Source organism: Somniosus microcephalus, chromosome 3, assembly GCF_052327205.1.
Source record: "Somniosus microcephalus isolate GS21.2 chromosome 3, FLI_Smic_1.0, whole genome shotgun sequence".
Taxonomy (NCBI): Eukaryota; Metazoa; Chordata; class Chondrichthyes; order Squaliformes; family Somniosidae; genus Somniosus; species Somniosus microcephalus.
Genome location: NC_140989.1, coordinates 40,132,558 through 40,157,016, shown reverse-complemented (window position 1 = coordinate 40,157,016; position 24,459 = coordinate 40,132,558). Strand labels below are relative to the sequence as shown.

At 42.2% G+C, this 24,459-nt stretch overlaps 1 protein-coding gene across 1 annotated transcript in view; it reads left to right on the top strand.

Moving 5' to 3' along the window:
• The window catches only part of mocs3 (molybdenum cofactor synthesis 3), an 81,770-nt gene that overhangs the window by 23,674 nt on the left and 33,637 nt on the right, over positions 1-24,459 (top strand). The window contains exons 7-12 of the mRNA XM_085980201.1: positions 318-426; positions 8,982-9,044; positions 11,056-11,219; positions 18,164-18,211; positions 18,706-18,802; positions 21,879-21,989. Coding sequence (XP_085836327.1) covers positions 318-426; positions 8,982-9,044; positions 11,056-11,219; positions 18,164-18,211; positions 18,706-18,802; positions 21,879-21,989 — 592 coding nt within the window. The remainder of the gene's footprint in view (positions 1-317; positions 427-8,981; positions 9,045-11,055; positions 11,220-18,163; positions 18,212-18,705; positions 18,803-21,878; positions 21,990-24,459) is intronic.

Genomic DNA, 24,459 nt, shown 5'->3' with positions numbered 1-24,459 from the left:
TGGAACTATTCTAGAAAATCTCTTCTGTACCAGCTCCAAAGCCTTCACGACCTTCCTAAAGTGTGGTGGCCAGAAATGGACACAATACTCAGAGAAATCGAGGTGAAGGGTCAACTCGTAGACTAGTGCAGGATACCACCATGAAAAGAGTAGGAGAAAAGATGAGGTAAATCAACAAGTAGTGATTTAGGGGCCAAAATTACAGTCTGGGTTGGTGGTGGTGGTGGTGGTTAAAGTATTCATAATAACTTTTATGTTTATTTTTGTCATTTCTATGAGAGAGTTTTAAAATGTAACTTTTTGTGTTAACTTCTCAGCTAACAGTATATAACTACAATGGTGGCCCCTGTTACAGATGTCTCTATCCAAAACCACCTCCAGCAGAGACCGTAACTAACTGTTCAGATGGAGGAGTCTTGGGAGTAGGTGAGTCTTGTATTGACAACTATTGATTTTAACTACATAAATTCAATGTTATGCACTCTGGTGAGAAAACTCTATTAGACCCATATGTGCTTGCCCCACTTCATAGTGGACTCATCCCCATGACCCCGACCTTCCTTGCGTCCTACGAGAGGCAAACAGAACCCTGTTAGCAGTTAAGGAAGCCTCTGTGGGAAAAATTCCCCTCTCAGCCCTCAAAAGCGATAGGCAAGTCCTAGGAGGCACTCTTATTTATTACCCAAAATCTTCTGTTGTGATCTTGTAGTTTTCCAAAAATACACTTAACACCTTCTTGAAGGGACTGCAAGGAGTCAGTCCTCACTACCACCTTTGAAATGCTGTTCCATAGGTGGATCACACTCTGAGAAAAATAAAACTTACATACATCCAACCACACTCTAATTTTAAATGGCTGGTCCCTATTTCTACCCAGCACCATCGCCTCAAAGCAATCTATCCACTTGTATATTATAGATGCCCTTAATAATTTTAAAGACCCGAATCAGATCCTCTCTAAGTCTGTGCACCTCCAGCAAATCCAAACCTAAGACAAAGTCTATCTCCATAGCCCATGTACTTGGGCCGGGATCATGCTTGTTGCCCTTCTCTGGGCCAAGTGCCCTCCTTGAAGTGAGGGGACACACCAAAAGGCTACACAATACTTCAGATGAGATCTCCTTAAAGCCTTATATAAATAACTCTTATTATAATGGCCCTAGTTTTTTGCTGGACAATAAAGCCCAGGACCCTGTTCTCTGGCAATCGACATAGCTTGAACCTTTATGGAGCGATTTAAAGACTACTCTCAAATCTCCTTCCTTTTCTGTCACCATTCATGCTATACACTATACCTGAATTCTGTGTACCTGTATATACGACAATGACAGACAGGAAAAGACCCACTGGTTCATCCAACCTGTCCCGCACAACTGCAGTGCCTTGGCCTGTACTCCCAGGTTCTTGTCTTTGGTGCTTTGTGATTGGCTAGAATGGAGGTGTACGAGAGTGATGTTGATTGACTCTTGCTTGGCACTTCCTCATGACCTGTCATTTTGGTACACTGGTGTGCTTCTATACCAAGTTCCCCCTTGCCCCCCCACCCCTGCCTACCCCCACCCTCAGCAGAGTTGAAACATATTGTACCCCAGTCATTTCTGCAATCCACAACTTGTCCTTCCCCTTGAATGGCAAAACATCACTCACTTTGATAAAACTGTCTTAACCCCAGATACATAGGTGCTTAAGAAACTGCATGAACGTTCAGTTTGTGTGTACTGGATTTTACGTTAAGGATGAAGGAAAATACTTCATGTTCAAATTACTCCCCGATGTCTATTTAAAAAAATATATAGATATAATTGAAACTAACAGATCATCATGGTACTTGTCATATTGAGTCAGAGTATATGCTGTTTTTATAACAATAGGAGTATTATCAGCAAAGTGTGACAGGAAGTAAATGTCACATAGGAAGTGCATGCTATATACAAGACTTTTAATATTTTATAGATATTATTCCATTCTGTTGAAAGAAAACTTCTAATTTCTCACCAGGGAAAAGCCTTTCTTCCAAGCCATTCCATTGATATCATTGATTGGGAAGAACTGCCTACTTTCCCGCGTGGCTCCACTCATTTTTATAGGGATTGCCAGTATCCAAACTATCACCGTATTTTCCAGGGTTTAGGTAGATCTGGATCAGCTCCCAGGCCGGTCGGATATTGTGGTCCCCATGAAATGAATAGAGCTGTAAAACTGACAGCAACCTCTGACGTCCACACATACGTAGTTAGGCGGATGTTGCTGTCGGTGATACCCTGCTCCTCCACAGGGTGCGCTGTTGCAGTCTTTGCAGATGGACTCATTTAGAAATCACTGATTTGTTGTGAATTTCAACTATTCTTGCTGTAAAGAGCAATGATGAAGTTAAAAATAAAAACCGAAAATGCTGGAAATACTCAGCAGGTCAGGCAGTATCTGTAGAGAGAGAAACAGAGTTAACGTTTTAGGTCACTGACCCTTCGTTAGAACATTTCCAGCATCTGCAGTATTTTGCTTTTGTATTAATGATAAAGTTAAGCCTTGTTCAATCAGGAGTAACTGAGTTTTTAACGACGTACTAAGCCATAATTACCGCTAAAGAACCTCTCTGGCCCTGAAAAACTAATTTTACAAATGTGGCGTCTCGTTCCCTCAGAAGAACTTTTAAAAATGGCAGATTTTTAATAAAATAAAGTTTTTGTTCTGATATTTACTTTTCTCCCTTAACCCCATGTGTATGTCCCAATCCTTATTTCGCTTTATGATTTAAATGTGATTTATATTCCCTGCTTTTTACTTCCTGCTTTGCTTTTTGTGAGAATTCATCATAGAATCATAGAAATTTACAGCACAGAAGGAGGCCATTTGGCGCATCTTGTCCGTGCCAGCCGACAAAGAGCTGTCCACCCTAATCCCACTTTCCAGCACTTGGTCTGTAGCCTTGTAGGTTATGGCACTTCAAGTGCATATCCAAGTACTTTTTAAATGTGATGAGGGTCCCTGCCTCTACCATCCTTTCAGGCAGTGAGTTCCAGACCCCAACCTCTGGGTGAAAACATTTCTCCTCAAATCCCCTCTAAACTTCCGACCAATTACTTTAAATCTATGCTCCCTGGTTATTGATCTCTCTGCTAGGTCCTTCCTATCCACTCTATCTAGGCCCATCATAATTTTATACACCTCAATTAGGTCTCCCCTCAGACTCCTCTGTTCCAAAGAAAACAACCCAGCCTATCCAATCTTTCCTCATAGCTAAAATTCCCCAGCCCAGGCAGCATCCTTGTAAATCTCCTCTACACCCCCTCTAGTGCAATCACATCCTTCCTGTAATGTGCTGACCAGAACTGCACACAGTATTCTAGCTGCGGCCTAACTAGTGTTTTATACAGTTCAAGCAGAACCTCCCTGCTCTTATATTCTATGCCTTGGCTAATAAAGGCAAGTATCCCGTATGCCGCCTTAACCACCTTATCTACTTGTCCTGCTACCTTCAGGGATCTGTGGACATGCACTCCAAGGTCCCTCTGATCTTCTGCGCTTTCAGTATCCTACCATTTATAGTGTATTCCCTTGCCTTGTTAGCCCTCCCCAAATGCATTACTTCACACTTCTCCAGATTGAATTCCATTTGCCACTTTTCTGCCCACCTGACCAGTCCATTGATATCTTCGTGCAGTCTGCAGCTTTCTTCTTCATTATCAACCACACGGCCAATTTGTTTCGTCTGCAAATTTCTTAATCATACTTCCTACATTCAAGTCCAAATCATTGATATATACCACAAAAAGCAAAGGCCCCAGTACTGAGCCCTGCGGAACCCGCATTAGAAACAGCCTTCGTCACAAAAACACCCTTCGACCATTACCCTTTGTCTCCTGCCTCTGAGCCAATTTTGGATCCAACTTGCCACTTTGCCTAGGATCCCATGGGCTTTTACTTTCATGACCAGTCTGCCTTGCGGGACCTTATCAAAAGCCTTGCTAAAATCCATATAGACTATATCAAACGCACTACCCTCATCGACCCTCCTTGTTACCTCCTCAAAAAATTCAGTCAAGTTAGTCAGACATGACCTTCCCTTAACAAATCCATGCTGACTGTCCCTGATTAATCCGTGCCTTTCTAAAAGAAGATTTATCCTGTCCCTCAGAATTTTTTCCAATAATTTTCCCATCATCGAGGTTAGGCTGACTGGCCTGTAATTACTCTGTCTATCCCTTTCTCCCTTTTTAAGCAAGGGTACCACGTCAGCAGTTCTCCAGTCCTTTGGCACCACACCTGTAGCCAGAGAGGATTGGAAAATGATGGTCAGAGCCTCTGCTATTTCTTCTCTTCTCTTAACAGTCTGGGATACATTTCATCCATGCCTGGGGATTTATCCACTTTCAAAGATGCTAAACCCCTTAATCTCCCTCTTTCACTATGTTTATTTCATCTAATATTTCACACTCCTCCCTGATTGCAATGTCTGCATCGTCCCTCTCTTTTTTGTGAAAACAGACACAAAGTATTCATTAACAACCATACCCATGTCTCCCGCTTCCATACACAGGTTACCTTTATGGTCCCCAATAGGCCCACTTTAGTTATCCTCTTGCTCGTAATGTATTTATAAAACATCTTTGGGTTTTCCTTGATTTTATTTGTAAGTTTTTTTCGTATCCTCTCTTTGCTTTCCTTCCCCCCCCTGCACTTTCTATACTCCTGTAGGCATTCTGCAGTATTTAGCTCTTGGTATCTGACATAAGCTTCCCTTTCTTGCCTTATCCTATCCTGTATGCCCCTTGACATCCAGGGGGCTCTAGATTTGTGAGTCCCACCCTTTTTCTTTGTGGGAACATATTTGCTCTGAACCCTCACTATCTCCTCCTTGAATGCCTCCCACTGCCAGATTTACCTTCAAGTAGTCATTTCTAGTCCACTTTTGCTAAATCACATCTCAGCTTAGTAAAATTGGCCTTTCTCCAATCGAGAACTTTAACTTCTGATCAATCTTTGTCCTTTTCCATAACTACAGTATTGAGTCCTCGGTATCTGTAATTGGCTTCCCTTTTTATCTTTATCCTACCCTGTATGCCCCTTGACTTCCAGGGAGCTCTAGATTTGTTAGTCCCTCCCTTTTTCTTTAAGGGAACATGCTTGCTCTGAACCCTCACTATCTCCTCCTTGAATGCCTCTCACTGCTCTGACACTGATTTACCTTCAAGTTTCTGTCTTCAGTCCACCTTGGCTAAATCACCTCTGCGCTTATTAAAATGAGCTTTTCCCAAATGAGAACTTTTACTTCTGATCAATCTTTTTCCTTTTCCATAACTACCCTAAATCTAACTGAATTATGATCACTACCACCAATATGCTCTGATATCCACTGATACTCTTTCCACCTGCCCAGCTTCATTCCCTAAAACTAGGTTCAGAACCGCCCCCTCTGTTGTTGGGCTTACTACATACTGGCTAAAAAAGTTCTCCTGAATGCATTTTAAGACTTCTGCTCCCTCTATGCCTTTCACACTAATTTTATCCCAGTTAATATTAGGGAAGTTGAAATCTCCTACTATTACTGCCCTATTTTTTCACGTCTCAGAAATTTGCCTACATATTTGCTCTTCTCTCTCCCTCTGATGGTTCGGAGGTCTACAGTACACTCCCAGCAGTGTGATTTCCCCTTGTTTCTTTTTCAGTTCAACCCATATGGCCTCATTGGATGTTCCTTCTAAGATATCCTCCCTCCTCACAGCTGTAATTGATTCTTTAATCAATATTGCGACCCCCCACTCCTTTTTTATTCCCCTCTCGATCTCGTCTGCAAACCCTGTAACCAGGAATGTTGAGCTGCCATTCCTGCCCTTCTTTCAGCCATGTCTCAGTAATAATAGCTATAATATCATACTCCCACGTGTCCATCTGTGCCCTCAGCTCATCTGCTTTATTCCCTAGACTCTGTGTTGAAGTATATACCATTTAGCACTGCCAAACTCCCCTGTTGTCTATTTTCTAGCCTTTGTTTCCTCTGCCTACCAAACTCGCTTACTAATTTTCTGCCTTCCATTTCCAGCTTTCCTTCTCTCCCTTCTGAATCCACTCTCAGGTTCCCATCCCCCTGCCAAGCTAGTTTAAACCCTCCCCAACAGCACTAGCAAACCCCGCTGCGAGAATATTGGTTCCAGTCCTGTTGAGGTACAACCTGTCCGGCTTGTACAGGTCCCACCTCCCCCAGAAACGGTCCCAATGCCTCAGCAATCTAAAGCCCTCCCTCCTGCACCATCTCTCCAGCCACGCATTCATCTGGTCTATCCTCTTTCTACCTATGTTGTTGGTACCGATGTGGACCACGACCTCTGGCTGTTCACCCTCCCCCTTCAGAATGCCCTGCAGCCATTCAGTGACATCTTTGACCCTGGCACCAGGGAGGCAACATACCATCCTGGAGTCACGTCTGCGTCTGCAGAAACACCTGTCTATCCCCCTAACTATCGAATCCTCTACCACTTTTGCTCTTCCACTCTTCTTCCTCCCCACCTGTGCAGCTGAGCCACCCATGGTGCTGTGGACTTGGTTCTGGCTGCACTCCCCAGAGGAACCATCGTCCTCCCTAGTATCCAGAACTGAATACTGGTTAGCGAGTGAGATGCACTCGGGGGACTCCTGCAGTACCTGCCTGGTCGGAAAAGAGGAAATCTATAATCCAGAACCTGCTAACTCTTTGTGGGCAGCTTTTTTTGAGGTTGGTGACATTTGCTGCTGACTGAAAAATCTGGGCCATTAGGTTTCCATTAGGGTGAGAAGTTTTGAAATTGGCTTTTGAATGGAATTTATTTCTAATTTTTATTATACATAATATATTTACTCATTAGGGGAGAATTTTGAACAAAATTCCTAAAATGTTGTTCTTGGGTTAGAGAAGTGAAAGTGCAATTATTCCAAGATGGAAGCATACATGAAAGTTGTGGAACAGCATCAGTCTCAACCTTCAGTTGAGGAAGAAATCATTGATCCTGTGTACTGCTCTCCTAGGTGGCCTTTATAACATAATTATAACAGTCCAAGAACAATAGTTTTCAAAATGTCAAAGCTGTAGTTTAATGGAAGAGAAATTACTTGATTGATGTTTGCAATGTAAAATCACATGTTTGCCTTTTTCACTGCCAAGCTGGTTTATTTTTTTTTTGAAACAAAATGCCTCTGGTATTATCAAGTGCTCCACCTAGTGGTCAGGTCAAAATGGAGAATTGTTTACAATTTTTCAAGAATTAATTTGAAGAATACTCTTGTCGGCAGAAATACAAAGCAACAGTTTCCAGTTGCAGCATTAATAGAACAGCTTGTTCTTTATCAGGGTGCAAATAAAATTCTGAGCTGTTTCCTGTCTTGTGAAATGGCAATCTACTGATACAATATCTGAATTTATTACCTATCGTGCTTTGCAGTTACTGTATTATGTTTACTGTACTTTCCTTTGTGCTCCTCAAATCTATTGTACATTATACTTGCCAGACCTGGGTATCACTAGGAGGAGCAGAATGGAAAAAGGTTATGTTGCACTGGGGATGTACTTTGTAGAAGGTGAAGAACAGTGGGGTGGTGTGAGGGGCTGAACAGTTACACGGTATATTTTACATGTGTTTAACATCACTCTCGGGATGAGAACTCCTTCAGCAGGTATTCTCTTGTGAATCTAATGAACGTAATTTCTGTGATTATTCATTAATTGGTCGAGAAACCACTTTTTTAAAACTTATAATTGTGTTAACTCTATCTCTGTCACCTCTTTGCCCACAGGTTATTTGAAGTGTGTATATACACATGCCACTCTCGCTCTTTGTTTCCTCTTCTCCCCACACCTCTCTTTCTCTTTAAATATATAAAATTAATGCAGATTCTGTTATAGTATCAACAGTCAGGAAGTATTTGTCTTTAGTATAATATGAACTTCACAATGAAGGAATTTCAACCCAGATGGTTGTGGTTGTTGGAGGCCAATCATCTTAGCCCCAGGACATCGCTGCAGGAGCTCCTCAGGGCAGTGTCCTAGGCCCAACCATCTTCAGCTGCTTCATCAATGACCTTCCCTCCATCATAAGGTCAGAAGTGGGGATGTTTGCTGATGATTGCCCAGTGTTCAGTTCCATTCGCAACTGCTCGTAATGAAGCAGTCCATGCCCACATGCAGCAAGACCAGGACAACATCCAGGCTTGGGCTGATAAGTTGCAAGTAACATTCGCGCCACACAAGTACCAGGCAATCTCCAACAAGAGTGTCTAACCACCTCTCTTTAACGTTCAGTGGCATTACCATCATTGAATCCCCCACCGGCAACATCCGGTGGGGGGCGGAGGTCACCATTGACCAGAAACTTAACTGGACCAGCCACATGAATACTGTGGCTACAAGAGCAGGTCAGAGGCTGGGTATTCTGCAGCGAGTGACATGTCTTCTAACTCCAAAGCCTTTCTACCACCTACAAGGCACAAGTCAGGAGTGTGATGGAATACTCTCCACTTGCCTGGATGAGTGCAGCTCCAACAACACTTGAAGCTCATCATCCAGGACAAAGCAGCCCGCTTGATTGGCACCCCATGCACCACCTTAAACAATCACTCCCTCCACCACCGCAACATGGCTGCAGTGTGTACCATCTAAAAGGCTTCTTTGAAAGCAACTCCCAAACCCATGACCTCTACCACCTAGAAGGACAAGGACAGCAGGCGCATAAGAATGCCACTACCTCCAAGTCACACACAATCCTGACTTGGAAATATATCGCCATTCCTTCATCGTTGCTGGGTCAAAATTCTGGAACTCCCTACCTAATAGCACTGTGGGAGTACCTTCACCACACGAACTTCAACGGTTCAAGAATGCAGCTCATCGCCCCCTTCTCGAGGGCAATTAGGGATGGGCAATAAATGCTGGTTTTGCCAGCGATGCCCACATCCCGTGAATGAATAAATTAAAAAAAATCAAGTGTAAGCCTAATTTTTTTTTCATGTTGTAGTGCCTGGAATCCTGGGATGTATTCAGGCCCTGGAGGTGCTGAAGATTGCGTCAGGAATAGGATGTATCTTTTTATTTCCTTACCAGTCTGTATTTATTTTTGGGAAACATAAACCAAATGTTAGTTCCTCAGCTGCAAAAGTCAGCATTTGAGAAAACCGAAAAGTACCTATGGAATGTTCCGCATTGGGGGAAGCCAATGGCTAACAGCAACTGCTAAACTTCAAAGTGCTGGTTGTAATCTTCACCAATTGCAAGGGTGAATGAATTCCAGTAGATTTTGAAAATCTAGCATTTTGAGTTAAATTACACCAAAGACAGAATAACAGCAAAAGGGTGATTCAGGGCAATACTGCCACCATGTGGCAGTTGTCAGCTTTTGGTTGTAGCGTCCCATCAGCTTTCCACCTTTAAAATTTTTGTACAATATTTAAACACTAAGTGAGGGATTAACCTTTTTTCACTTTTTTTTCTCCCCTTTTCCCCCCTCTCTTCCCAATGTGCTGGTTTGATGTGTAAAAATGCATCAAAGGTTGATCTGGTCACAGCTGTGTCCATAACAGTCCTTAGATTTGTGGCAAAAGCAAAATACTGTGGATACTGGACATCTGAAATAAAAACAGACAATGCTAGAAACACTCGCAGGCCACGTAGCATCTGTGGCGAGAGAAAGAGAATTCACGTTTCAGATCGATGAACTTTCATTTGTGGCACTTGAATGACTCCAAAGAACACTTTTCCAGCCAGGTTGGTGGCGATTTCTTTGGACGTTATTCCCACCTTAAATATGGGAGGCAAGAACGACGGGAAAGCAAAATGCTTTTACTTATAGCAACTTTTCTCCAGCCCCTTCCCATCTCTCCTGAAGGCACTGACTCCTTGCTGCCTTACAGTTGCACAGATGCCAGTTGCCCTCTACTACCTTATCCAGTTGGCCACTGTGTGAAGCCGTGACATGGACTGACATGTATTTGAACTTGTATTCTTTTTCTTAAAATAGCTAAATAGATAGAATAGATTCTGAGATAACATGAAGGCTAACCCAATATTACTAATGCTACTTCTGATATTTGAGTACTTTAATCACCATAAATGATATTATTTGTTGCAGCATTGGGATACATTAGAGTGGTTAGTCCAAGGAACCTGGAATTTCCTTGAACCTGCAGGAAGTCTCTGGGCAAACACACCTTGAAAATGTCCTACATTATTTACCAAGTCAGGTAGTAATATCAAGTGGTGAAAAGTAGATTCCCCAGCCACTTTTAATTTTATTTCCACCTACTGCGGTCTGTTCAGATAAAGTTTACTTTATATATTTCTCCCCTGCTTTTTGCTGGGCACAAACCATTCCCTGGCCATGAGGTTGGGCTGCAATTGTGGGCAGAATCTGTATTCTACAGCTCCATACCACCAACAGCTGCACATTGTACTTTATTTGTGTGATTTTGATTTGTGCTGATCAAGATGAAAGATGTTAATGTTAAGCAATAGAATGCCTTCAGTATCATGCAGTTTTAGGTTAAGCATAGCATACCAAACGATAGAGTAAAGCATTTTATCATGCATTCACGTGTCATTTCCTGTACCGGCCATTCCAAAGCTGTCTGAGCTAGATTGTGAATTGATGTCAAATTATGCTAAATTTTGTGATGTGGATCTACATCCATTAATGATGAACTAGGCTGAGATGGCCCAAACTTAGCTCATGTGAGAACCTTTGCAGCGAGCAGGGAGGAAGATTTTCATCCCATTGTCAGGTTGCATTCCAAATCAAGTCCCAGAGTGAAAGGAAATGTGCTAGCTCAATGCACCACCCAGTCCCTGTACACCTTGTACTATCTTATTAAATCCTATTCGAAGACAAAAGATTCCCTAGCAGATAAGAATTGATCTTATGAGGGCTCTTGTGTATTGCTAAATCAAACAGCTTTCTTGTTTAAGTAGCTGAGGGATGCATTTTATCAGCTACCAGCTGTCTACACAGCTGGAGTCTTTCGCTGGGAATAAGTTAACCTGTTTCCTGTGACAGAAATATGTTTTCCCAGCATGGTCCTTAACGATAACCTCTTCAGCATCTTACAGCCAACAGATGTTAGTATTTGATGCTCTGGAAGCTCGATTTCGCACCATTAAGCTTCGACCCAAGCAACCAACATGTGCGGTTTGTGGTGAGAATCCAACAGTGAAAGATCTGATCGACTACGAGAGATTTTGTGGCTCAGCAGCAACAGATCAGGTCAGAGCACTGTATTGTCAGACCATAGAATGCATTAAAGAGGTCCAGCTGTGAAACAGCTTTTGTTTTTAAGCAACATTCAAAACCAAATGAAAACATTGACTGCAGATGGGCCGTTTGCTATAATTGCAATTTATTTCTCAATAAGATAAACTAACTTTTGTTTTCACTTTCATATTTGAATCTGCTGCAGCATTTGTGGATGATAGTCATAAATAGTTTAATGCTTTCTTTCCCGATATCTTTAATCTCCTGCCTCCAGTCATTTCTTTTATTTCCTCCTTTCAGTTTTCACCTCTGTTATGTCCCTTTTTTTGGGTTCTCCAGCACTGGCACCATTTTTCAGCTGAAATCAAAAGAAGGTAACCGATTCCCAGGTCTCTGGCAGTGCTGTTCTGTAACTGTCTGGGTGGGTGCGTGGAAGGGGGAAAACGGGGATGGGGAAGTGTAATAATTTCTTTTTGGGGAGAAAGAAAAATAGGAAAGTCTTCCTCCCTCCGTGTAAATACCATGTTTAGTGCCTCGCCTTGATGGAACACAGGAAGATCAAAACAGGAGTAGATCATTCAGCTCCACGAGCCTGTTCCGCCATTCTATTAGATCATGGCTGATCTGTACTTCAAAACCATTTACCTGCCTTTTCTCCACATCCCTTGTTGCCAGTCTTGAAAATTTTAACCGACTCAGCATCCACACACTTTTGGAGGCGAGAGTTGCAGATTTCCCCTACCCTTTATGTGGGGAAAAAATGCTTCCTGATTTTGCTCCTAACTGGCTTGATCTAATTTTAAGATTATACTTCCTTGTTCTGGATTCTCCCACCAGAGGAAATTGTTTCTTTGTATCTACCCTATTGAACCCCTTTATCATTTTAAATACCTTGATTAGATCACCTTTCAACCTTCTAATCTCAAGGGAATACAAACCAAGTTTATGCAATCTGACCTAATTTAACCCTGGTATCATTCGAGTGAATCTGCTCTGCACCCCCTCCAAGGCCAATTTATCTTGCCTGAGGTGCGGTGCCCAAAACTGAACAAACTCTTCCAGATAGGCTCTGTACAACTGAACCATCGCTTCTTCACTTTTGAATTCTAACCTCCTTGAGATAAAGGCCAACATTCTATTAACCTTTTCGATTACTTTTTGTACCTGTGCACTAACTTTTAGTGATTCGTGTACATGGACACCTAAATCCCTTTGCTTTTCCACAGCTCCGAGTCTTTCACCATTAAGAAAATATTCCGACTTGTACTTCTCAGATCCAAAGTGGATGACCTCACACTTCCCCACATTCAACTCCATCTGCCATTACTTAGTTTTTTTAGCTTCCTGCTCCCATCTACACAACTTACTGTGTATCCTAACTTAGTGTCATTTGCAAACTTGGATATATAGCTCTTTATTCCTTCATCCAAGTCATTAATATATATACCGGGGTTTAAAATATATTAATGATCTAGACGAGGGAACTAGATGTGATATCTCCAAGTTTGCAGACGACACAAAGCTGGGTGGGCGTGTGTGCTGTGAGGAGGATGCCAAGAAACTCTTTGAACAGGTTGGGTGATTGGGCAGATGCATGGCAGATGCAGTATAATGTGGATAAATGCGAAGTTATCCACTTTGGTGGCAAAAACAGGAAAGCAAATTATTATCTGAACGGCAATAGATTGGGAGAAGGGGAAGTGCAAAGAGACCTGGGTGTCCTTGTGCACCAGTCGCTGAAGGTAAGCATGCAGGTGCAGCAGGCGGTTAAGAAGGCAAATGGTATGTTGGCCTTCATAGCGAGAGGGTTCGAGTACAGGAACAAGGATGTGTTGCTACAGTTGTACAGGGCCTTGGTGAGACCACACCTTGAGTATTGTGTGCAGTTTTGGTCGCCTTATCTGAGGAAGGATGTTCTTGCCATGGAGGGAGTGCAGCGAAGATTCACCAGACTGATACCTGGGATGGCAGGAATGACGTATGAGGAGAAATTGGGTCGATTGGGCTTGTACTCGCTGGAGTTTAGAAGAATGAGAGGGGATCTCATTGAAATTTATAAAATTCTAACAGGACTAGACAGACTAGATGCAGGAAGGATGTTCCCGATGGCCGGGGAGTCCAGAACCAGGGGTCACAGTCTAAGGATAAGGGGTAAGCCATTTAGGACAGAAATGAGGAGGAATTTCTTCACCCAGAAAGTGGTGAACCTGTGGAATTCTCTACCACAGAAGGCAGTTGAGGCCAATTCATTAAATATATTCAAGAAGGAGTTAGATATATTTCTTAAGGCTAAAGGGATCAAGGGATATGGGGAGAAAGCAGGAACAGGGTACTGAATTTGGATGATCAGCCATGATCTCATTGAATGGCGGAGCAGGCTCGAGGGGCCGAATGGCCTACTCCTGCTCCTATCTTCTATGTTTCTAAAAGCTGAGGCCCCAGTGCAGATATCTGAAGAACACTACTTGCAACCTTCCTCTAATCAATCAGAGAATGTTCCCTCTATCCCAATTCGCCATCTCCAACAATCCCAACCATTTACCAACCAATGTCACAAAGTTATCTCCAATTCGGTGCGCTTTCATTTTTTGGTAATAATCTCTTGTGCGGAACCTTATCAAATGTCTTCTCAAAGTCCAATTGAGAACATCCATAGACAGTGGCTGGGATTAGAAACTATTACTTAGATAATTGTGGTTGGGAACTCGCCCTACCACACAGTGATGCAATCTTTTGATACATCAGTGCACTGTACCCCCACTAAATATTGTCCCTGCCTAATCTGTGTGGAGGGGGGGCGGGGAGTTTTCCTCGATTTGGTATTTGTAATTAATTCATAATACATTTTTTATATAAAAGGTTAAGATTTTATTATAAATAGTGACGAGAAGAAATCATCCACTGCCTTCCAAGTGGCTTAATGAGATGCAGCTGGAGGCCGCTCCGTCAAATATACTGTCTTAGAAATTTGACCCTGATGCTTGCTGAGAGGATAGAAATATATTCAGAAATTATAGCTGGCTACCTTGTGGGCAAGTCACACGTGCTGATCCAGTCACAATCTTAGAGGATTAAAAGCTCAAACACATCACTCTAATGGGTAGAGAATGAAATTTGAAATCTGCCAGAGTACACCACTGTTCTCATATCACTTGGTTTCCATCACTTTGGCCTGTCCTGAGCCCAGGGACAAAACCAATCTCCTCAAATTTTTTGAGGGACACCCAGACTAATCTTGATTTTTTTTTAAGAAAGTAACAGCCTAAGTGAATGCTGGAAAGCCCTATGATATAGTGTACTTAGACTTCCTTGTGAGAGGCTGGTTCACAAGCTTACGGCAGTAGTTTTCTAGATAAAATTTAGAAGTGGATAAGGAGCTGGCTGAAAGAGAGGTAGCAGTTGGTACTAGTTAGGGGAATGATTTTGGGGTATAGAGATGGACTGAGCGAATTACTCCAAATATCAGTGTTTCTCATTTGCATGAACAGCCCGGATTCAGAAATGCAGTGGAAGGTAGTCAAATTTGCAGATGCAACTAAACTAAACTAGCGGGGGACACTCGTAGTGGTGTAGTGAATCAATCAAGGAATTACAGAAGCACCTAGATAAAATTTCCAAGTGTGCAGAACTAGAGCAGACCGTTAACTGCAAGGTGTTACACATTGAATGAAAAAACGCAGGGGCATACTTAATGGCCCGGATTTTGCGGTATGACGGCATACTCTGAGTATGCCGTCATACCACCTTTGAAATCCAACGCAAGTTCAGGATTTCCGCATGCATTTGTGCATGCACTAAATCCCGAACTTGCGGTCTGTCAACATACGCGTTGACAGGCCATCCGCACCGCCACTGAAAACCTAATTGCTAGCGCAGAATTGAGCTATTTGCCCACCAACTGCCCAGCAATTATGTACGGAAATTTTATGGCTGGTGGAAACAGGCGCAGGGCATAGTTGCACATAGTAAGGGGATACCCGAAATGAAAAAAATGCTTTTTAAAAAAATTAAATAACACCAAGAAACATTAAGAGCTTCAATGAGAAGCAATCCGAGTGTATGTTAAAGCTGCCGGTTTAAAAAAAAAAAATAACGTTTACATTTCATAACTTTCTGCACAGTTCACAGAATTTGTTTAGAAGTGGGAATTATGAATAATGAATTTGATTCCCACGATAAAAGTTAAATCTTATGTATTTTAAAAGCTGTAGTAATGAAGTAATTTAAATGAATGAAAGACAATCTGTTTTCTGATTGGAGGACCAGGCCCACGTGGTCCCAGTACGCTTCCGCACAGGCTGCATCCCTGGGATCTGTGGGCCATTATGTTCCCCTCGCATTGTCGGAGCACAAGTTTACGCAGGAGGGTGTGTATTCTTTTTGCAGTACCTCTGGCAATTTTTGGCTCAATGATTGGCATTCAGTGAGTTAGAGGGGATGTTGGGAAAGATCTGAGCATTATTTCAAGTTAAACCACAAAGGCAGGACAAGACAATACAGATACAAAGCAGTGAAAGGAATGCTCAGGATTGATGTCATGAAGCACTTAAGAACATAAGAAATAGGAGTGGGCCATTCACCCCTTCAAGCCTGCTCTGCCATTCAGTAAGATCATGGCTGATCTTCTACCTCAACTCCACCTTCCCACACTATCACCATATCCCTTGAGCCCCTTAGTATCCAAAAATTTCTCTCTCTCTCTCTTGAATATACTCAACTACCGAGCATCCACAGCTCTCTGAGGTAGAGAATTCCAAATATTCACAACCCTCTGGGTGAAGAAATTTCTCCTCATCTCAGTCCTAAATGGCTGACCCCTTATTCTGAGACTGTGACCCCTAGTTCTTCTACACATATCATCAAAATTAGAAGCTCAATGATTCCTCCAGCAAAACAATGTGATCAAAAGTGTAGGAAATATTCAAAAATTCTATTTATACAAAATGTACTCAAACTGCCATGATCGCTTTGTGTCACCCTAGCCTTCCCTGGTGCTTATGTTTACCAGTGCTAGCTGGAGGCAGTTCAACACACACATTTGTATAGCCTTGTCCTGTCAATATCGTGATGCTCTATTCCAGTGGTATTATGAATAAGGAGTGCTGCTGTGGCCTTCAGTCTCATTCATTACCACTGTGGGATTTAAATAACATAATGGTGGCCAAGGCTAATGGAGTTGTCAGCAGTGCAACTGATATTTTCAAACCTCTACAGAGTCCTCTGGGTTCACCTGAGATTTCTTTTATTCTACACAAAGTCATGGTTAGTACAGAGATTTCAAGAAAATCAGTGCAGTTTATTGTCCACAGTTTCTCTTAATTAGTTTGAATTGAACAGATTGTTAAAGATGATAAAATAATTGATATGTGGAGAATAACTCGGGAGATGCATGGATTTACAACAACTTGGGGTGACGCACATGAACCCACTTAAAGTGAGCACTTTATTTATAGCAGGAAACTTTTTTTTATCCGGCACGGACGGGACCGACGTGGTGCCGGTTCATCAAAAATTCCAGATAACCAAAAGCTGTAGTAAAAGATACGGAGCTGAGAGCTCCGTATAAAGCAACAAACCCTGTTGCTTAGCAACAGCTTCAGAACAATGGCCACAAGTTGCAAGCGTCTCTGTAGCTTAGCAACAGCTGCAGCCACACCCTTGCACAGCAACAAATGGAGGAAGGCAAGTAATAAAAGTTACCTGAACCTACTCCTGAATTTTGCCGGTTAACCGAGATTTCCGGTTATTTAGGTGCCGATAAATCGAAAGTTTCCTGTACTCTCATTTCGAGATCGATGGTCAACTTGCAATGCAAGCTGGATTTCCTATGGACTTAAATTTATACAAGGCATCTTTGTGAAGGAAATTCTTAAGTAATTTTAAATGTGATGAATTAAAAGATCATGGCCCGGATTTTGTGTAGATAATAAAGGTAAGGCTATCGGCGCTCACCATTGTAATGGAGCAACCTCTAGCATCTGCACATGCGCAGTTAAATGTGAAAATCCAGAAGTTGCTGTCAGAGATACCCTGCTCCTCCACAAAGTGCACTGTAACAGTCCTCGCTGATAGACTTGGCACTTAAATCAATGCAATGGCGTGAAGTTGGGGTACTTGCCCACTAGTTCCCCTCTAAAGATGCCAGAAAAAGATAGGGCTGGTGCATTCAGAAGTAAGCGAATTTTGAACGGCGTGATAATTACTGGCAAACAACCTCCCTGGCCCTGAAAATTTAATTTTACAAACATGGAGTCTCATTCCTTCAGAAGTTAATTTGTATTGGAGATTTTTTTTTTTTTTTTTCTGTCTATCTCTCTCAATCTCATCTGTTGTTCCCAATCTTTATTTCGCTTTCTGCACATGATTTAACTGTAATTTATATTTCCTGCGTTATACTTCCTGGTTTAGACTCTGCGTGTCTCAGTGAGGATTCTTCAATCTGATTGGTTGAAGAGCCTCGCTGTTGCTTTGCCTGCTCCCAGGTGCCCACCGTACTGGTTCAGACACTGGATTAGAGCAAGTCTCCACTCAAAAGCCTGTGAAAACTTTGTGGGCACCTGTTAGCAAGGTGAACGGAGAGCACTGTTCCTTTGCCACTAACCACAAAATCCGTTTTTGTAGCATATATTTGAGGATGACTGCTTTGGATACTTTCTTTCTAAAACACAAGGATATATTACATTAGGCCCTTTATGTGATCAGATGACTGTGGGTAGTACTTTATGGAGAGCATTTCTATTGGAGATGACAGCACATCCTAGTCTAATTTTAGTTGGTTCTCATAAGTAGAGAAGGTGGTTGCAATGAAAGTGTCTGGCCCATGGTTATGTTGCATACCATTTGAAGAAGCAGCATTTAATAGCTCTCAATTCATAAGTTATATGTGTGGTGCCCCATTAACCTGTTAATTATTCTGACTCCTGACCTCTTCCATTGCCTGTGCTTTCCAATTCTAGTGTAGGACACTTCATTTGCTAACTGGAGAACAAAGAGTAACTGTACAGGTAAGATTGCTCATTTTTATTTCCATACCGAGGATGTATTTTTTCCTTAGTTTTATATGTATTTTATATGTATCCCACATTCCACCCTACGTAAACTTGAGGTCATCCAAAACTCGGCTGCCCGTGTCCTAACTTGCACCAAGTTCCGTTCGCCCATCACCCCTGTGCTCGCTGACCTACATTGAATCCCGGTTAAGCAGTGCCTCGATTTCAAAATTCTCATCCTTGTTTTCAGATCCCTCCATGGCCTCGCTCCATTCTATCTCTGTAATCTCCTTCAGCCCCACAACCCCTGAGATATCTGCGCTCCTATAATTCTGCCCTCCTGAGCATCCCTGATTATAATCGCTCAACCATTGGTGGCCGTGCCTTGTTGCCTAGGCCCTAAGCTCTGGAATTCCCTGCCTCCTTACCTCTCTTTCCTCCATTAAGACGCTCCTTAAAACCTACCTCTTTGACCAAGCTGTTACAATTTTTCTACCCCATCATTATAGGAATATAAACAAATACTGGATCGAGATGTTCCTCATGTCCTAGTAGATGTTCGTCCACAAGTGGAAGTTGACATTTGCCACCTACCTCATTCTATTTGTATCCTTTGTTGGTCTTGTTTTGTTTTGATCACCATTTATACATTGGGTAGGCTCCATGATGGAACAAAATGAGCGTGATTCGTAAAAGGAATGGAGAAGACAAATAGCCTTCCAATTTGTGTTTCATGTTTATATAAACTTTCAAAACTTTGCTCTCAAGCAGCACTATTCTTTTTCTTAGGTTTTTTTACAGACCGATGTTTAAAAGTGCAACCAAATAAAACCATGCTGTCAACTGGTTAAAGTTTCTGTATTCCATTTCATCCTAATTTGTTTGTCTTCCAGTGTAATTTATACCTAATTGCATTAATCTCTTTACTGACAGTTCTATATTGTAAATCAGCCCAGCTGTCCAAAATCTACCTTTTGATGACTTGCAGGGATTGTAAGGGTTAGGGGAGGTCCTATTTTTCCCATGGTGATGATCTGTTGGGACTGCAGTGACGTTCTGAGCAAGAGTTCAATTGTGATCATTTAATAATTAATCTGACTGCTGTAATCCATTAAATCCATTTTATAAATTACTAAAACAACAACAGAAAATGCTGGAAACACTCAGCAGGTCAGGCAGCCTCATGGAGAGAGAAACAGAGTTAACATTTCAGGTCGATGATCCTTTGTCAGAACTGAAACGTTAACTCTGTTTCTCTCTCCACGATGCTGCCTGACCTGCGGAGTGTTTCCAGCATTTTCTGTTGTTGTTTCAGATTTCCAGCATCGGCAATACTTTGCGATTATAAATTACTAATTTGATTGTAAAGGAAAAATAAATTGCATTTGAAGATAAAACTAGAAAATTAAAACAGTAAGACTGCATAACATTTGAATTTGCAATGCTTTCATATTTTACAGTGTTATCTGACTTTTTATATATAGTGATTCTTCTTTAGCTAGTTTTCTCATTTTTTTAATGATGTATCCAACCTGAACATGGTGATTCTGGGCAACCATCTAATTTTGCAGAATAGAATTTATTCATGTAGTGATTCTAAAGCAGCAATTTAATTGATGACTTCAAGGGACGTCAAACAGTAAGCGTGAAGCAATGTCAGCTTTTAGTTGAACATTCATTACTGTTTCCAGTGCTAGATTAAAGAAATCAGGTGACAGTGTACATCCTTGTCTCACCCCAACTGTTGATCTAAACTATTCCATCAGTTTCCTATCCACTTTAACAGTGTTCAGGGACTTGTTATAGATGTTTTCTATCAGTCTGACAAGTCTCTCGGGAATACCATACATCTTCAAGACATGCCATATCACTACTCGCCACACACTGTCAAAGACCTGCTTAAAATCTATGTTGTACAATGGATGTTGTGTTCTAAAAATTTCTCCGAAATCTGTCTTAACATAGACGGTTGATCTATCGTACTTCATCCTGGTGTAAAACTAGCTTGTTCATCATGTACCACTTCTACATATCTTTTCATTCTCCTCTGCAGTGTCTTAGTAAATACTTTTCCGGGTATACTCAGAAAGCTGATTGCTTTGTAACTGCTGCAATCTCTCTTGTCTGCTTTTTTGAAGATTGGTATTATTATTGCCTTTCCGCGGTCTTCACCTACTTACTCTTCACAAATTTTGTTAAACAACCTTTGCATCACTTTCACAGTATGTTCCTCACCCGCCTTCAACAACTCTGCACTTATATTATCGATGTCAGCAACCTTGTTCTTTTTCAAACTATCGATAGAAATCTTTACTTTGTCTTCCAAGAAATCCAGCATCAACACCCCTATATTCCTACAGGGCAGTTTCTCCAGAACTGATTAATTCACCATGCTCTGTACAGGAAACTTTGTGTTATCCAGAGGCTAGCTCAAGCCACTGGCAAAAAATCAGGAGCCGTTTTTTTTTCTTTTCGTTGCTTTTTTCTCAACAGTCAAGTTCTGCAAGGTCTGTAGCTAAGCAACAGCTTCAGCTAGAGACGCTACAGAGACGCTTGCCGACTGTTTAGAAGCTGTTGCTAAGCAACAGGGTTTGTTGATTCACACGGAGCTGAAAATCTCCGTATGCTTCAACATTAACTCTGGAGTGTCTGGCAGTTTTGAGGGAACGGCAACAGCTCGGTCCCGTCGGTGCCGGATAGCACAAAGTTTCCTGTACATTGTATAGATCTTCAAAATATCCTTTCCACCGCTTGCTGATCACCTGTTCGGCCCTGTGTTTCATTTCTTTTGGCGTAATCCTCTGCTTCTTTGCACTGGTCGTTTATCCAGATTTTCTTATCTTGGTTTTAAGTTTTATTTCTCTGGTTAACCTGTTGTATTCAGTCCTCATTATTAAGATCTGCTTTTATGCTCGCCATAAGCTTAATTTGTTGTTGACTCAATTCCAGGACTTTTACCGTTATTCATGTATGCTTTTTGGTGTTGTTTTTGAGACCCAATTCTTCTTCTGCATTTCTTAATATTCAATTTTTGATGTTCCACATCTCTTCTACATCCATTATTGCAAGTATAATGTTACTTTCAACAACACCTTTGTAGTTGTTCCTGATGTCGGGTTCTTTCAATTTGTGTCGATCGCAGATTTTTGTTTCAAATGCTTTTCTAGCAGCTCTCATTCTTAGCTTTACCAATGCCAAAACATACTTCTGGTCAAAGCCGATATCAGCTGTAAAAGATCTGCATATGACAGAACGCTTGATTGGAGTTCATTAACCTACCTTAATTTTGTATCCTGGATTAAGACCTGATTTAGTCTGGTTCTAATTTGGATTAGATTGGATTGTGTTAACATGAATTATGTTAGATGCTTACCTTTCATTAAGCCTGCTGTGCCTCGTATTTGAGGAAGCTTACATGTTGAAACAATTTCACTGCCATATATTGTAGTGGTTGCACTAAATTAAAATCTACTTTTATCTTTGTTATTTCAGTTTATTTATTACTTTACCATTAAAATTTATAAAAGTTTGTGTGTGGAGGGGAGGAATGTCGGCAACAAGGCAGTGACTTTAAAGGCAGCCATTTAGTTTGAGCAGGAAATCTGTTTAATTTTTGTATCAATTTATATTCTTGTTTTCAAATGAAAAGACCACAGTAATTGTTTCCTATGCACAATGTCAGATTTTCCATTGGCTAAATTAGAGGAAAAGACTGCTGAATACGTGACGCTTTTACAGAATAACATCAACACGAGTAGAAAGGAGACAGCGGCGGATATAGTCACCTTCCCAGGTACATAGGATATACGGCACAGAAACAGGCCATTCGGCCCAACCAGTCTCTGCTGGCATTTATGCTCCATTCGAGCCTCCTCCCGTCTTTCCTCTTCTAACTCTGTCAGCATAACCCTCTATTCCCTTCTCCCTCATTAGAGTCATAGAGTTATACAGCACAGAAAGAGGCCCTTTGGCCCATCGTGTCAGCACCAGCCATCAAGCCCTATCTATTCTAATCCCATTTTCCGGCACTTGGTCCGTAGCCTTGTATGCTATGGCGTTTCAAGTGCTCATCTAAATGCTTCTTGAATGTTGAGGGTTCCTCCCTCTACCACCCTTTCAGGCAGTGAGTTCTAGATTCCAACCACCCTCTGGGTGCAAAAGTTTTTCCTCCAATCCCCTCTAAACCTCCTGCCCCTTACCTTGAAACTATGCCCCCTGGTTATTGACCCCTTGACTAAGGGGAAAAGTTCCTTTCTATCTACCCTATCTATGCCCCTCACAATTTTGTACACCTCAATCAGGTCCCCCCTTGGCCTTCTCTGCTCTAAGGAAAACAACCCCAGCCTGTCCAGTCTCTCTTCATAGCTGAAGCGCTCCAGGCCAGGTAACATCCTGGTGAATCTCCTCTGCACCCTCTCCAATGCAATCACATCCTTCCTATAGTGTGGCGACCAGAACTGCACACACTATTCCAGCTGTGGCCTAACTAGCGTTTTGTACAGCTCCATCATAACCTCCCTGCTCTTGCCTTCATTAGCCGAGGCATAGAATATAAGTATCCCATATGCCTTTTTAACCACCTTATCTACCTGCCCTGCTGCCTTCAGGGATCTATGTACATGCACACCAAGGTCCCTCTGATCCTCTGTCCTTTCTAGGGTCTTACCATTCATTGTGTATTCCCTTGCCTTGTTGGTCTCCCAAAATGCATCACCTCACACTTTTCAGGGTTAAATTCCATTTGCCACTGTTCTGCCCATCTAACCAACCCGTCTACATCGCCCTGTAGCCTGAGGCTTCCCTCCTCGCTATTTACCACTCCACCAATTTTCGTGTCATCTGTGAACTTACTGATCAGACCAGCACCGATCCCTGTGGTACACCACTGGACACAGGCTTCCAGTCACAAAAACAACCTTCGACCATCACCCTGTGCCTCCTGCCACTAAGCCAATTTTGGATCCAATGTGCCAGATTGCTCTGGATCCCATGGGCTCTTACCTTCTTGACCATAAGAACATAAGAAATAGGAGCAGGAGTAGGCCAATCGGCCCCTCGAGCCTGCTTCGCCATTCAATAAGATCATGGCTGATCTGATCCTAACCGCCAATCTACTATCACAGAACCATCTCCTGAATCTAACAGAATTAGACACACGAACTAGGAGCAGGATCAGACTACACGGCCCCTGGGCCCGCTCCGCTACCCACAGGGCCATGACCGATCCGAACCTAGACTCATGTCCAAATTCCTGCCCGCTCCCCGTAACCCTTAATTCCCTTTACTTCTAGGAAACTGTCTATTTCTGTTTTAAATTTATGTAATGATGTAGCTTCTACAGCTTTTTGGGGCAGCATATTCCATGGACCTACCACCCTCTGAGTGAAGTAGTTCCTCCTCATCTCAGTTTTGAAAGAGCAGCCCCTTATTCTAAGACTATGCCCCCTAGTTCTAGTTTCACCCATCATCGGGAACATCCTCCCCGCATCCACCCGATCCAACCCCTTCACAATCTTAAATGTTTCAATAAGATCGCCTCTCATTCTTCTGAACTCCAATGAGTAGAGTCCCAATCTACTCAACCTCTCCTCATATATCCATCCCCTCATCCCCGGGATTAACCGAGTGAACCTTCTTTGTACTGACTCGAGAGCAAGTATGTCTTTTCTTAAGTATGGACACCAAAACTGTATGCAGTATTCCAGGTGCGGTCTCACCAATACCTTGTACAACTGAAGCAATACCTCCCTATTTTTATATTCTATCCCCCTAGCAATGAAAGCCAACATTCCATTGGCCTTCTTAATCACTTGCTGCACCTGCATACTAACCTTTTGAGTTTCGTGCACCAGGACCCCCAGATCCCTTTGTACTACAGTACTTTCCAGTTTCTTGCCATTAAGATAATAACTTGCTCTACGATTTTTCCTGCCAAAGTGCATAACCTCACACTTTCCAGTATTGTATTTCATCTGCCAAATCTCTGCCCACTTACTTAGCCTGTCTATGTCCCCTTGCAGGTTTTTTATGTCCTCCTCACTCACTACTTTCCCCCCCCATCTTAGTATCATTGCAAACTTTGATATGTTACACTCGGTCCCCTCCTCCAAATCGTTAATATAGATTGTAAAGAGTTGGGGACCCAGCACTGACCCCTGCGGAACACCACTAGTTACTGATTGCCAGTCTGAGAATGAACCATTTATCCCAACTCTCTGCCTTCTGTTAGATAGCCAATCCTCTATCCATGCCAGAATATTACC